The sequence below is a fragment of the Siphateles boraxobius genome, unplaced genomic scaffold, assembly GCF_051911475.1.
Source record: "Siphateles boraxobius isolate OS27281-9 unplaced genomic scaffold, OSU_SipBor_1 18, whole genome shotgun sequence".
NCBI classification, from domain to species: domain Eukaryota; kingdom Metazoa; phylum Chordata; class Actinopteri; order Cypriniformes; family Leuciscidae; genus Siphateles; species Siphateles boraxobius.
The window spans coordinates 6,562,575-6,575,158 of NW_027508788.1; the positions used below are offsets into that span (position 1 = coordinate 6,562,575).

At 34.8% G+C, this 12,584-nt stretch overlaps 2 protein-coding genes across 2 annotated transcripts; one reads left to right on the plus strand and one right to left on the minus strand.

Moving 5' to 3' along the window:
* Window positions 1-480: 480 nt before the first annotated feature.
* Window positions 481-4,361, plus strand: alg8 (ALG8 alpha-1,3-glucosyltransferase). Its single transcript, XM_077233127.1, has 13 exons — window positions 481-673; window positions 882-960; window positions 1,050-1,243; window positions 1,426-1,532; window positions 1,645-1,712; window positions 1,861-1,987; window positions 2,506-2,609; window positions 2,790-2,910; window positions 3,074-3,213; window positions 3,329-3,468; window positions 3,549-3,646; window positions 3,741-3,813; window positions 3,898-4,361. The coding sequence occupies exons 1-13, from the start codon at window positions 513-515 to the stop codon at window positions 4,130-4,132; spliced, it is 1,647 nt and encodes a 548-aa protein (XP_077089242.1). The 5' UTR covers window positions 481-512; the 3' UTR covers window positions 4,133-4,361.
* Window positions 4,362-4,606: 245 nt separating this feature from the next.
* On the minus strand, window positions 4,607-10,411 carry guca1d (guanylate cyclase activator 1d). Its single transcript, XM_077233129.1, has 4 exons — window positions 8,481-10,411; window positions 7,004-7,153; window positions 6,473-6,560; window positions 4,607-6,380 (listed from the first exon to the last, which is right to left on the minus strand). Exons 1-4 carry the CDS (start codon window positions 8,673-8,675, stop codon window positions 6,235-6,237), a joined length of 579 nt encoding a protein of 192 aa, XP_077089244.1. The 5' UTR covers window positions 8,676-10,411; the 3' UTR covers window positions 4,607-6,234.
* Between the last annotated feature and the right edge of the window lie 2,173 nt (window positions 10,412-12,584).

Here is a 12,584-nt window from a genome sequence, read left to right on the forward strand (position 1 = left end):
AAAATTAAAATTTTGTGATCATTTAACGTTACCGATGTTGTTCCAAACCTGTATGAATTTCTCTGTTGAACACAAAAAGAGGTATTTTAAAGAATGTTGGTAATCAAACAGTTGACTGTAACTTCCATCGTAGGAATAATATATATAAAAATACTATGGACATCTGTGTTCAACAGAAGAAAGAAACTCATACAGGTTTGGAACCATAGACAGTAAAATAAATGTTTGGAACTGAGGGTGAGTAAATGATGAGAAAAATTAAGATTGACCAATCACAGTCGTTGTGTGTGCTGAATTGGATAAGATATTTCTGAGGCTGATTTTCATTTGTATATTAACGACCATCTTTAGAATTTTCAGATTAAAAAGATTATAATTTTGAGTTTAAAAATCTCCGTCGAGATCTATGGTCGAGATACCAAAAATGTCCTGATATGTAAGTTTGTCTCAGGTTTGTCTCAAAGGAACATGCTTTCTGAGCCGTCACGGGCCCCCTGCTGGAGAACTTGATAATGTCAGCAACATTGTGCCACCCAAAGGTTCACCATCTAGAAATAAAGTTTTCCTCTGTCAAGGAAACTGTCATGGCTGCGCCCATGCCCAACGATCATAGCTGGTTTTTTGCTTTGGCTCTCTGTGTTTCATTTCTCAAATGTCTTTTGATAAATGCCTAGTAAGTGAATTTTTCGCACATTATATACTTTTCTTGTCCTGTGATCATCACATTAAAAGCTAAAACTCCTTAATATGTCAGACGATCGAGCACATACTCGAGACTCATTCATTCTGTCCTCCTTTAACGAAGTGGAAATAATTCCTTTTCGTTACATATTGTTGAGTAATGTGATGTAACATTTTAATTAAAAGTCGTTATATTTCAGCCACTCTACGGACTTTGAAGTACATCGGAACTGGCTTGCCCTGACTCACAGTCTGCCAGTATCACAGTGGTATTATGAGGTAGTCATATGGATTACATACAGTTTTCATACAATTATATAACACATACACACGGTGTTTATCTTGTGGTTTATTTTTTATATTTTCAGGCAACATCTGAATGGACATTGGATTATCCTCCCCTGTTTGCTTGGTTTGAATATGGACTTTCTCACATTGCCCGATTTTTTGATAAGGAGATGCTGGTTGTTCAGAATCTGAATTATGCAAGTCCAGCCACAGTCCTGTTCCAAAGGCTGTCAGTCATTGCAGCTGATGTGGTCTTGATTTATGCAGTTAAAGAGTATGTAGCTTCTACATGACACTTATTTAAAAAAATACTATTACTTATCTTTGCACAATTTGATCAAAACAAGTAGTTTTTGTACCGTTGTCTTTTTATCCTTTAAAGATACTTTTACAGAAAGACCGTATTAGGGGCTTGCTCATGTTGAATCTGCGATGCCGTACATGATACTTTTCTAGATGCTGCAAATGTTTGCGAGAAGACAAAGGAAAGGACCTTCTGGGAAAGCCATCTTTCATTCTGACAGTGTTAGTACTGTGGAACTTTGGCCTTCTAATTGTTGACCGTATCCTTGGAGATCTGGCGCATTAATAAGTCATGTCATGCATGCCCTGCTGTGGCTCAGGGACGTCATTTCCCTAACCATAAATTAATTTCACTTGACTAAATTCCTGCAGATATTCATTTTCAGTATAATGGCTTCCTGTTTGGAGTTCTACTTCTATCAATAGCAAGACATTTCCAGGTATTGGTTAATATTTCTGTGTTAATTAGAGAGTTTTAAGACATTAATATGGAATTTATTTAAATTTGTATCATATATGTGTTTTATTTGAATCTCACTCGGGCTTTGTTTTGACTCAGAATGTCTTTATGATTTTCTGTGTTTACAGAATAGACACTTAGAGGGGGCTTTTCTGTTTTCAATACTTCTAAACTTGAAGCATATATATCTATACATCGCCCCTGCATACGGTATCTTCCTGCTGAGATGTTTTTGTTTCACCCAGAACAATGCAGGTAATTAATGGTCTTTGTCAAAATATCGAAAATTCTATTAAAAAATTACTATTTATTTCATCAAAAATACAGCAAAAACAGTGATATTGTGAAATATTATTACAATTTAAATTACTTTAAAATATAATTTATTTCTGTGATCAGTCCAGTTTTCATAAATCATTCTAATATCCTGATTTATTATCAATGTTGGAAGCAGTTGTGCTGTTTCCAACATTGATAATAACTGAGTATCAGATCAGCATATTAGAATGATTTCTGAAGGATCATAAAGACTGTAATGGCTGATGATAATTCAGCTTTGCACCACAGAAATAAATTATATTTTAAAGTATATTTGGATAGAAAACCATTATTTTTAATTTTGATAATATTTTACAGAATTACTGTTTTGTTTTCTGTATTTTTGATCAAATAAATGCAGGCTTGATGAGCATAAGAGACTTCTTTCGAAAACATTAAAAATATGAATGGTTCCAAACTTTTGACCGGCACTGTATATTTTTCTTATTTTTCAGATGGGTCTTTGCAGTGGAGAGGATTCAGTCTCTTGCGACTGGTAGCACTAGGAACTATTGTCTTGACTACTTTTGCAGTGTCATTTGGACCTTTTATAGCACTGGTTTGTAATCTGTATATCTAACATTAATGTTTTTTTGTTTTTTTTGATGAATAGAAAGTTCAAATGAACAGCATTTATTTTAAATGGCTGAATAAAAGTATTAATTTCTTTTCTTCTTTTTAATAATTGTTTTTATATTATAACAGAGTTTCACTGATAAATTGTATTTGTCTTTAATAGGGTCAGCTTCCACAAGTCCTGTCACGACTCTTCCCCTTCAAACGTGGTCTGTGTCATGCGTACTGGGCACCAAACATCTGGGCGCTTTACAATATAGCAGATAAAGCTTTTTCCATTATGGGTGTGTTCAGTAACTCCAATGATTGTGTTGTATTACTGTAGATAAAATAGAAACAATAGATAGATTCATTTGGTTGTATGTTCATATTATGAGTGTTGTTGTTTTTTTTGTTGTTTTTTTTTACCCTTTTTTGACACTGATTGTTACTGATTGACTTATTCAGGTGTGAAATTGAAACTGCTTGACATGAACAAACTTCCCAAGGCCTCAATGACTGGTGGTCTGGTTCAAGAGTTTCAGCACTCTGTTCTTCCTTCAGTTTCTCCTTTAGCAACCCTTGTTTGTACATTACTGTCAGTGTTGGTGAGTTCTTTTTGAATTCCATTGTTAATCTGAATATTCAAACGGATGGCCTTAATTTCATCCATTGACAGAAACTCTATAGTGTATACCATTTTAGTCACTTTGTTCCTTGCAGCCTGCTCTTCTCAGGATATGGCATAGACCTGATGGAGTGAGAGGATTCTTGCACTGCCTTGTCATTTGTGCCCTTGGATCCTTTATGTTTGGTTGGCATGTACATGAGAAAGCCATTCTGATGGTCATACTTCCTTTAAGGTGATCCTCTGATGATGGTATCCTTACATAAGCATGTCCAGCCAGCCGCCTACTCTTAAAAACAGTTTCTTGTTTTTCAGTTTGCTCGCTGTGGAGAGTAGAGAAGATGCCAGGATTTTTCTTATCCTCAGTATAACCGGTCATTATTCCTTATTTCCACTCCTCTTCACAACCCAAGGTATGTCGCATTGAGGAATACACCACTCGTGCACAAAAAGCATTTCGCATCATCACTGATTGTAGTTCTTTAACATTTCCATTCTCAATTCCAGAGTTGCCCATTAAAATATTTCTAATGTTGATGTTTACAATCTTCAGTTTCACTTCTCTAAAAACGCTGTTCAGGTCAGTACTTAAAATGGGATTATTGGACTTGATGTATCATCAAACGATTGGTAATGTAATTCATTCTTTATTCGATTTTTTCAGGAAGGGTGGGTCTTTGTTGAACCCGCTGGAAGCCACGTATCTCTTGGGCCTGATTCCTCTGGGGCTCATCTGTGAGTTTGTTTACCCGCTGACAGTCTGGCAGAAGACGTTCCCCTTCCTCCCTCTCATGTTCACCTCAGTTTACTGCGCACTGGGAGTGACATATGCCTTCATCAGACTATATATTTCATTCCTGACATGTTCAGACACCACTAAAAGGATCAAAACGCAGTGAATCATGTGATTCAGAGGCTAGGTTTAATTTCTAGAAACTGTTTATTTCTCTTGAATTGGACCAAAATGATAGATTTGTAGATATCTCAGGATTTGTTTGGGGATGGTTTGTGGGATATGAGTATCTTGCTACTCCGTTGTTTATTACTTTATTGAATATAAACTATGGATACAAATGTTTATTTTTTTTAATGTATTTTTCTCATTAAACTTGCCTACTTGCCTAAAAATTACAAAACAGTGTTTTGAAATAAAGCTGAAATAACTTAAAATAGAAATATTAGATGAAAAACTTAAAAGTACATGCCTTGGCAACTAACTGAAATTAAGTAAGTTGAAGTACTAAAATGACTTAAACTGAAATAAAAATAAATAAAGCTAATTAGAAAAAAGAACTGAAAATATAAAAATAATAGCTATATAAAAATATTTATAAATACTCCAATGGTATATAAATTGGACTTTTTTTCACCTATTTCGCTGGTTTGTTTAAACAATTTTATTAGTAAGGCAACATAAATATTCAGGAAGACAATACCTCATTCAAGTACTTGATGTTTTTTACCTGAAATATTTCTAGAGTGAAAAAGGTCAAATGCAGAGATTCGTCACTGGAGGCAAGTGTACAGTGCAGGGTATGAAAACATGATCATCTCACGAGTTACAAAGCTTTAAATTTGTGGCTTCCATTAAAAAACATTTAGAAAACAAAGCAATCAAAAACAGTTCACACTCGCCACCTAATGAAGGTGCCGACTAAGCATAAAAACAATCGTGGAAGTCACGTGACTGAAGAATTCTTATTGCCTCAGTTCTGATCTGCATTCGGTGTGAATCGTGACATGAAACATTTCATGTTGGCAGAGCTCCTCACTGGACTGTTTCTGCTGTATACTGTTGTTACACAATTTAAATGTATTTTTAAAGGTGCAATCTAGACACACATACTGTAAATGGCAACTTACTAATGATGCTGTTAAATAAAAGTTGAATTTTCAGCAGCCAGATTTCCTTTAGAAATCATTCTAATGTGCTGATTTGGTGCGCAAAAAAACATTCTGGAAACAGTGATATTTCAAATTTTTAAATCAATACAAAGTTTAAAAACACCACAACAGAACAGCTGTTAAAAAAAAAAAACTTTTGTAACATTATAATGTGTCATGGCATAATTTAAATATATATTTCATAAAAAAAAAATTTTTTTTACTGACCCCAAACTTTTGACCAGTAGTGTATATGAGCCTAAAACATGCACTTGCTAGTATTTAAAACTCTCAGTTAGGTCAGCTAAAATGACAGGTGGAAATGCATTTATTGAATTTCTTTTGATGCGTTCCTTGTATAAAGTGCTGTACTTATGATATGTTATCAGTGGTTCTCAAATGGTGGGTCGCAACCCAAAAATGTGGTCTTAGGTCTGTTCTGATGGGTCATAGAGAGCAAAATAAATTGACTTAGCCTAAGACGGGTTCAAAATTTGTTACATGTTACTAATTTGTTTACTGTGCAATTACTGTGCCGCAATAATGCAGTTCGTTGTAATAATATTTTGAATACAACATTTTATAGAAATGTTTTATTTACTGATTTACAACTTTTTTTCTGTGTTGGGTTGCCATTTGATGTCCTATATAAACTGTAGGCAAAAACAAGTTGAGAATCACTGCTCTATAGGTTGTTTAATTCACAGTTTTTAGGGCAATTCAGGCCATGTCAATCAAGAGTTTACTCTCAGAGCAATCTAGTGATGCCATAAACCGTTTAAGCACAAGTACATGGATTATATGATGTGCTCACCCAATGAAAGTCACTAGATGAATGCTCAGTGTTCTCTTCTGAGCCTTTCCTTAAAAAGCACCGCATTGCTCAGGCCTAAGTCTTGCCAGCAGTTTCTTAGTCTCCTGAACCCCTTATAGCATTAGAGGATCAATGTTCAGCTGAGGACAGCTCCGATGCGAGGCTTTGTATCTGAACTTTCGGTCGAGGAAATCGCACCAGTGCCGTGGGAAGCTACATCTGATCCTCAAGAGCTAGACCTCCAAACTCGATTTTAATTTTCAAGAGGGGACTTTTCTTCATTGTCCTTTAGATGGAGTAAACTCAGCCCAACTTGCCTTGATTTGTTTCTGTCACCCCATTGAAAATAATAACCAGGACTGGAGTGAGGTCCATCAGTTTCTTCAGCATATCCATAATGTCAGGATGTCCTTTCGCTCCTTCAATGAACTCCTCCAGCGTCAGTTCACCTGAACGTTTTGAGTAGAAAGAGTTGCCATAAACTCACTAGAAAATATGAATGCATTCTGATGAGGACTTTCATGAATGAACTGGTGCTCACCTTCTCCATGAACATCAATCTTTTCATATATAAGGGCCACTATTTCCTCTGGCAAAATATCACGATTTCTTGTGATGTCTTGTATAGCCTGTTGTAGAAAAAAAAAAAATTTATAGAGACATCACTGCAAATCTACTAGAACATTTTTTCCATCTGAACTGCTGCAGTATAGTGTGAAGTCGCCGAGCAGCCACCTGAGGTCAGCTGAACATGAAATGGCACGCAACACTATTTCCACTCTAAGAAGTGTCAGTCTCAGAAACCGAGGTGCAGAAACAGCACAAGGAAGACCGTCCTGTAACTGGATTAAATCAGCTCATCTACAAGTTAAGCAGACTGATCCAGGGTTCATGTTATCTTTTGAATCAGTTTCTGCAATGACTATTTTGGTTCCTTCACAAAGACTTGATGTGGAAGCAAATATACATGTAGAGAATACAGCGATAATCATAAGCAAAGGTCATATTACACACACAAAAAACAGTAAGCTGTTGAGGATGGTTTATGGTATTTGATGAATCATTCACTTACCGTAAATATTGTTTCTAATTCATCCTTGTCAATTTTCCCATTGCCATCCTGGTCAAAAAGTTTGAAGTACCACTTGAGTTTCTGGTTAATTTCCCCCTTGAGCATCAAGCTAACAGCAGCGATATATTCCACAAAATCTATGTATCCATCCTAAAGAAAGAGAGCGGAACAGTTATTTTCTTCTTCTTTTTTTAATCCCAAAGAGACCATTTAAGCTGTTTTAATATGAATAGTCCCCCTAAGGAGATTCAGGTGAGGTCTTTCTGTGCTTTTTTAGCTTGCTTTAACATGTTTAAGCTTTTTAACCTGAACCAATGTAGGCTTTGTAACATTGTTGCATTATAAGCTTTTCTCTTCTAAGCTGAACAGTCAACATTGACATCTCAATGTAAACCAATCGAGTGAGCTTGGCAGGATTACACTACAAAATGTAGCCTCCATATTTCTCATTATACATCACATATCATGTTGCCTCTTATGTCTTTTTATATGGATTGAGACATTTTCCATATGGCAAAATATTAAAGTGACCTAAATATACGGCTAGTATAAACGTTAAAATATATTTACAATATGTGTATCAGTCACTTTCCTCATATATTTTTGGTCCTTCTTATATATATATTTTTCAATCTAGATATATTTATACTGTCCAAAATATATTTTTTAAAATTACGTTTTGCATTGACTCAAAATGTATGTTAGTGGATTAGAAGTATTTTCTTGAAGTACATTTTGTAATATATTTTGGCATTTGAACCCGTGTTATTTACCGAATGTTTTTATTAATATTTTGATAGTTTTTATTTTTATATTTTCCCTTTTCATTTTAAAACAAAAAAGTTTTATTAATTTTGTTGTATTTTTTTTCTTTTAAAAAACATATGTATGTATAGTTTTTATAATTTTTTTAGTTCAGTTTTAATTTGAGTTATTTTAGTACATTAAGATAAATTAAATGAAAATTAGAAATATTGCCTTGGCAATAGCTGAAATAAAATAAGTTGAAATTTATTTATTAACAGATTTGAACTAAATGAAACAGTTGAAATAAATATTTTTAATATATATATATATATATATATATATATATATATTTCAAATATAAAAAATATGTTTACTTCTATTTTAGCCAGATTTTTTTTCTCTATATTGTTCTTAAGACATTTGACCACAGTAAAGCAATAAAACATTTACATGTATAATTTAGCATTCAAATCAGATGCTCCTCTTCTGGGGTACTAATATCTGTGCAAAGGATAATTGGTTTACCACTAGAGTTGACCTCAATTTACCCATGTGATCCCTGGTGCACAAATCCTTTTGAAATATCCATATAAGTTCAAACTCTAAATGATAATTATGTAACAAGTATATGAATGATGATCTCATGCTTTGCAAGACTGAAGATCATCAGAAATTGCAATGATGATTTACATGCAAATGTGAGTATATTAACCAGAGGATGCAATCTTACCCCATCCATGTCGAAAGTGAAGAACACCTGATCCACATAACTGCTGGCGTCCTCATTCATCCCCTGCAGACCCAGAATGGACTTGAGCTCAAAAAGCGTGATCAGGCCTGATGGAGACTCCCTCATGAACTTGTTATACCAGTGGTGCATGTCCTCGGCGAGGATGTCATCCAGACTTGCGTGTTTGTTACCCATGGCTGTGCCCTGCAGAGGTAGGGACCACCCTCGCCTCGCACACCTTCTGGTCCAGCCAGCAGCCTGTGACGACTGGCCTCCGCACTCTCCAGTGCATGAACCTATTAGATCCAGGTACTAATAAAAAGAGGTGGCACCTGAAAATAACTCCTGCTAATGGGATGATGGCAAGACCGGTCCCTTAAAGAGTAACTGGCACAGTGAGAAGGCTTATGTAACAGCCTTCAGCCTCAAGATGAACCGTTTGCACGGTCACTTTAGTGCAGAGTGCATTAGAGGCCACCTCTCAGTATGCTATTTTACTGGTCCAGAAGTCTTTGAGTTCTAACAGCTATAGTCTCTTAAGGCAGACTTGAAATCATTCTTATTTTAACTAAATAACAGTTCAATTAAAAGTAAAACACTAAAAACTATGGTTACACTTTATTTTTAGGTGACATAGGCTAGATACAGTTTTAGAATTAGAATTAGAAACAATATTTACGGTAAGTGAATGATTCATCAAATACCATAAACCATCCTCAACAGCTTAATGTTTTTTGTGTGTGTAAAATGACCTTTGCTTATGATTATCGCTGTATTCTCTACATGTATATTTGCTTCCACATCAAGTCTTTGTGAAGGAACCAAAATAGTCATTGCAGAAACATTGCAGTAAGTCATTACTTACTCAAATAAGTAACATTAATTACCCACATCTTACTATACAGTTACAGTTAGGGTTAGTTATAATTATGCATAATTTACTGTTATTACTTTTACATGTACGTCACCTTAAAATAAAGTGTTACCAAAACTCCAATCAGGCATTTTAGATAGGCTACTAAAAACTAATTTAGGCATTGCAACATCATAGTATGAAAAATGGATATTCATTTTGAGATTTGCAGATTATTACATTTAACAACATTATTAAATTATTAGTGTTTTGAATGATTATTAACTTTGTGTGATAATTGAAATGTAAAATAATATGCAAATTTTGTAGTTTAGTTTGAAACTGAAAGCCAAAAATTAAAAAATAAACTGTTTAATATAGGCTGTTTATAGTATCACTATACTGTTGCGGATGAGAACGATTTAGTTTTCTGTCAAGACAATGCACTCTGAATTAATTATAAATAAAAGGCTGAGAAGGCATGTTTTTTTTTTTGGGTGCAATTATGGGTAATGGAGTCGGATAACACTATTGCAAATGCTATTGCTGCTGCTGATGATGATGATCTCTCCCCTTTTTGCCTGCTTGCCAGTCAGATCACTGACTTTTCTCACTTGAAAGTGACGTGGCAGATCCGTGCTCCTCGTTAGGGTCTTAAGGTGGTTTGTATCCACTACAGTAAATGGGATTAAGTGACTGTAGTCATTAGCTCAAACGTTCATTGTGGGAATTATAGCCTGAACCTCTCAACTCATTAATTTCCTGCCATTTCTAAACGCCTTCCTGTAATTTAAGATACGTTTGTAACATATTAGCATAGTGCCTTGATACAGCACTCTGGCAACAGCCTAATTGTTCAGAAATTTCTTTCTGTGTCTTACCCTCTTGCTTGAGGGTGTCAATGATGGCCTTCTGGACAGCAGTCAGGTCGGCAGTCTTACCCATGATTGCGGTTTTGAGTAATGACACAGGCTGGGAGTTTTTAAAAGCCTCAGGAATCTTTTGCAGGTGTTTAGAGTTAATTAGTTGATTCAGATGATTAGGTTAATAGCTCGTTTAGAGACCCTTTTCATGATATGCTAATTTTTTGAGATAGGAATTTTGGGTTTTCATGAGCTGTATGCCAAAATCATCAGTATTAAAACAATAAAAGACCTGATATATTTCAGTTGGTGTGCAATGAATCTAAAATATATGAAAGTTTAATTTTTATCATTACATTATGGAAAATAATGAACTTTATCACAATAAGCAATTTTTTTGAGAAGGACCTGTATGGAAATAATCCGACATTTTGGGGTTATTTTCCTGTAATGGCGCATGCCTGTGACGTGAACACGTACGCGACGAGAGCCACAGTGAGCAGATTTGCGTTTTTACTGTTTAGATGGGAACGCGACGGTGGATCGTTTTTAAGATTTCCACTCTGGAGGGTGGTTTCACTTTTTTGCGTTTTTAAGCCTCCAAAACGCCGTCGCCGTGTAAACGAAAGGCACATCCGATAAAATATTTTTACGTTTTCACCCAGAATCGTTCTCGTGTAAACAGGGCCATAATTCAGTGAAGATGACCTTGTGTGCAGTAGCAAGAGGAGTGTTATATATCTGTTTAAAACAGTATTAAAAGTTTTATTAATAATAATTATAGCCTATGTAAATTATACATGTAACGTGCAATCAGAACAGTAGAACAAGAAGTGAACAGGCTATATTTCCGCCTAATAGTCACATATCATTTTCTCATCGCAATGACAAACACAAGGACTCTGGCAGTATTTCATTAAAAGCCTGATTAGGAAACATGAGTTGATCCACCGTAATCCTTCCTCCCCTGACCTCGAATATCTGATTCCAATCATTAATTAATCTCAGTGCCATTACTGGGCAATAACGAATCCTTTCAGGACCTAAATCAGTATATTGGGTCTGTGCTATTATAGCTAAGTATACTAGTCTGTTGTGTTCAGGGTAAATATTAAACACAAAAAGCATTATGAATGAGAGCGCTAGAGAGATCTATTTAAATGGTAATCTGTTCCTTAGAGCTTCCACGAGGTCAGCACTGATTCCAGAGATGAGAACAGGTCTGGGAGGTTGAGCTTTTCAATGACCTGATAAAGAGATTTTAGAAGAGAAACGAATCGCTTCGGCAACATTTCAATCGTTCTCGATGTTTTTTTCACTCGAAGGCCACCCAAAGATATTTCTGCTTCAAACTGCTTGTTTTCAATCTTTTTCAATCTTTGACAGAAACTAGAAGTGGCAATAAGTAAAATATTTATAAATAAGTAATATTATAATACATTCCGTAATTCTAGAAGTTTTCACCGAATGTTCTTTAAGGTTTACACTCTTTATGATAAATATATTTATATGACTTTTCCAGTTGTTCATGATTACGGGATAAGGCTTTTATTTTTTGCTTACTCACAAATAGCAAGCAATTCTCCGAAATTTCTACCCATTAAAATATTTGACATCTTTAGATGAGAAAAACTGGTAACACTTTATTTCGATGGTCCACTTTAGAAATTCTAGTAAATTTGCAGTAACTTTGCAATATTATTAGACAGTCTGCTTTATATTTGCAATTTTGATGGTCCTCCAAGGCTCCAACAGACATTATACTAAGTGTTGCAAGTACACGTCAACTTACTCTCTAAACCTTACCTAACAATCTACTTATACTCAAGAGTTGACATGGAGCTGCAAAGTTATAGTTGAATGTCTTAATGGACTAAGACATTGAAAAACTATGAAATGGAAAATACATGATGGAAAAACTAGAAATTTCCTTTACTTATTATTAGGATTATAATAATTTCCTCTTTTCCAGGTCTAGAAATCACACTTCTCATATTAAATTAAATTCTCCCATAAAGCTAATTATTCAGTGAGAACCTTGGTTTTTAAATAAAACTGAGGGAATGAGTTAAAATAATAGTCTTGATTTTTAGCTTTAGTTTATTTTAAAGCTTGGTATATCTTTTTTTGAAATAATTTTATCTTGTTAACCCATTGTGCTGAGACTCCCTGCCATCTGAACCTCTGATGTATTATACAGTACATGGTATAGCTATCATTTACGCTAGACCACTACTTATCAGTGAATATTTTAAGCAAATATTTTGGCCAACAATGAGGCAAGCTTAATATTGGAATATCCTGTCAAAATTGTGGGCAGAATAGGACTATCCCTGAGTTACAACCTCAGGTGAGGCTTCTAGAACCAGAACGTTTCATCTTAATGAT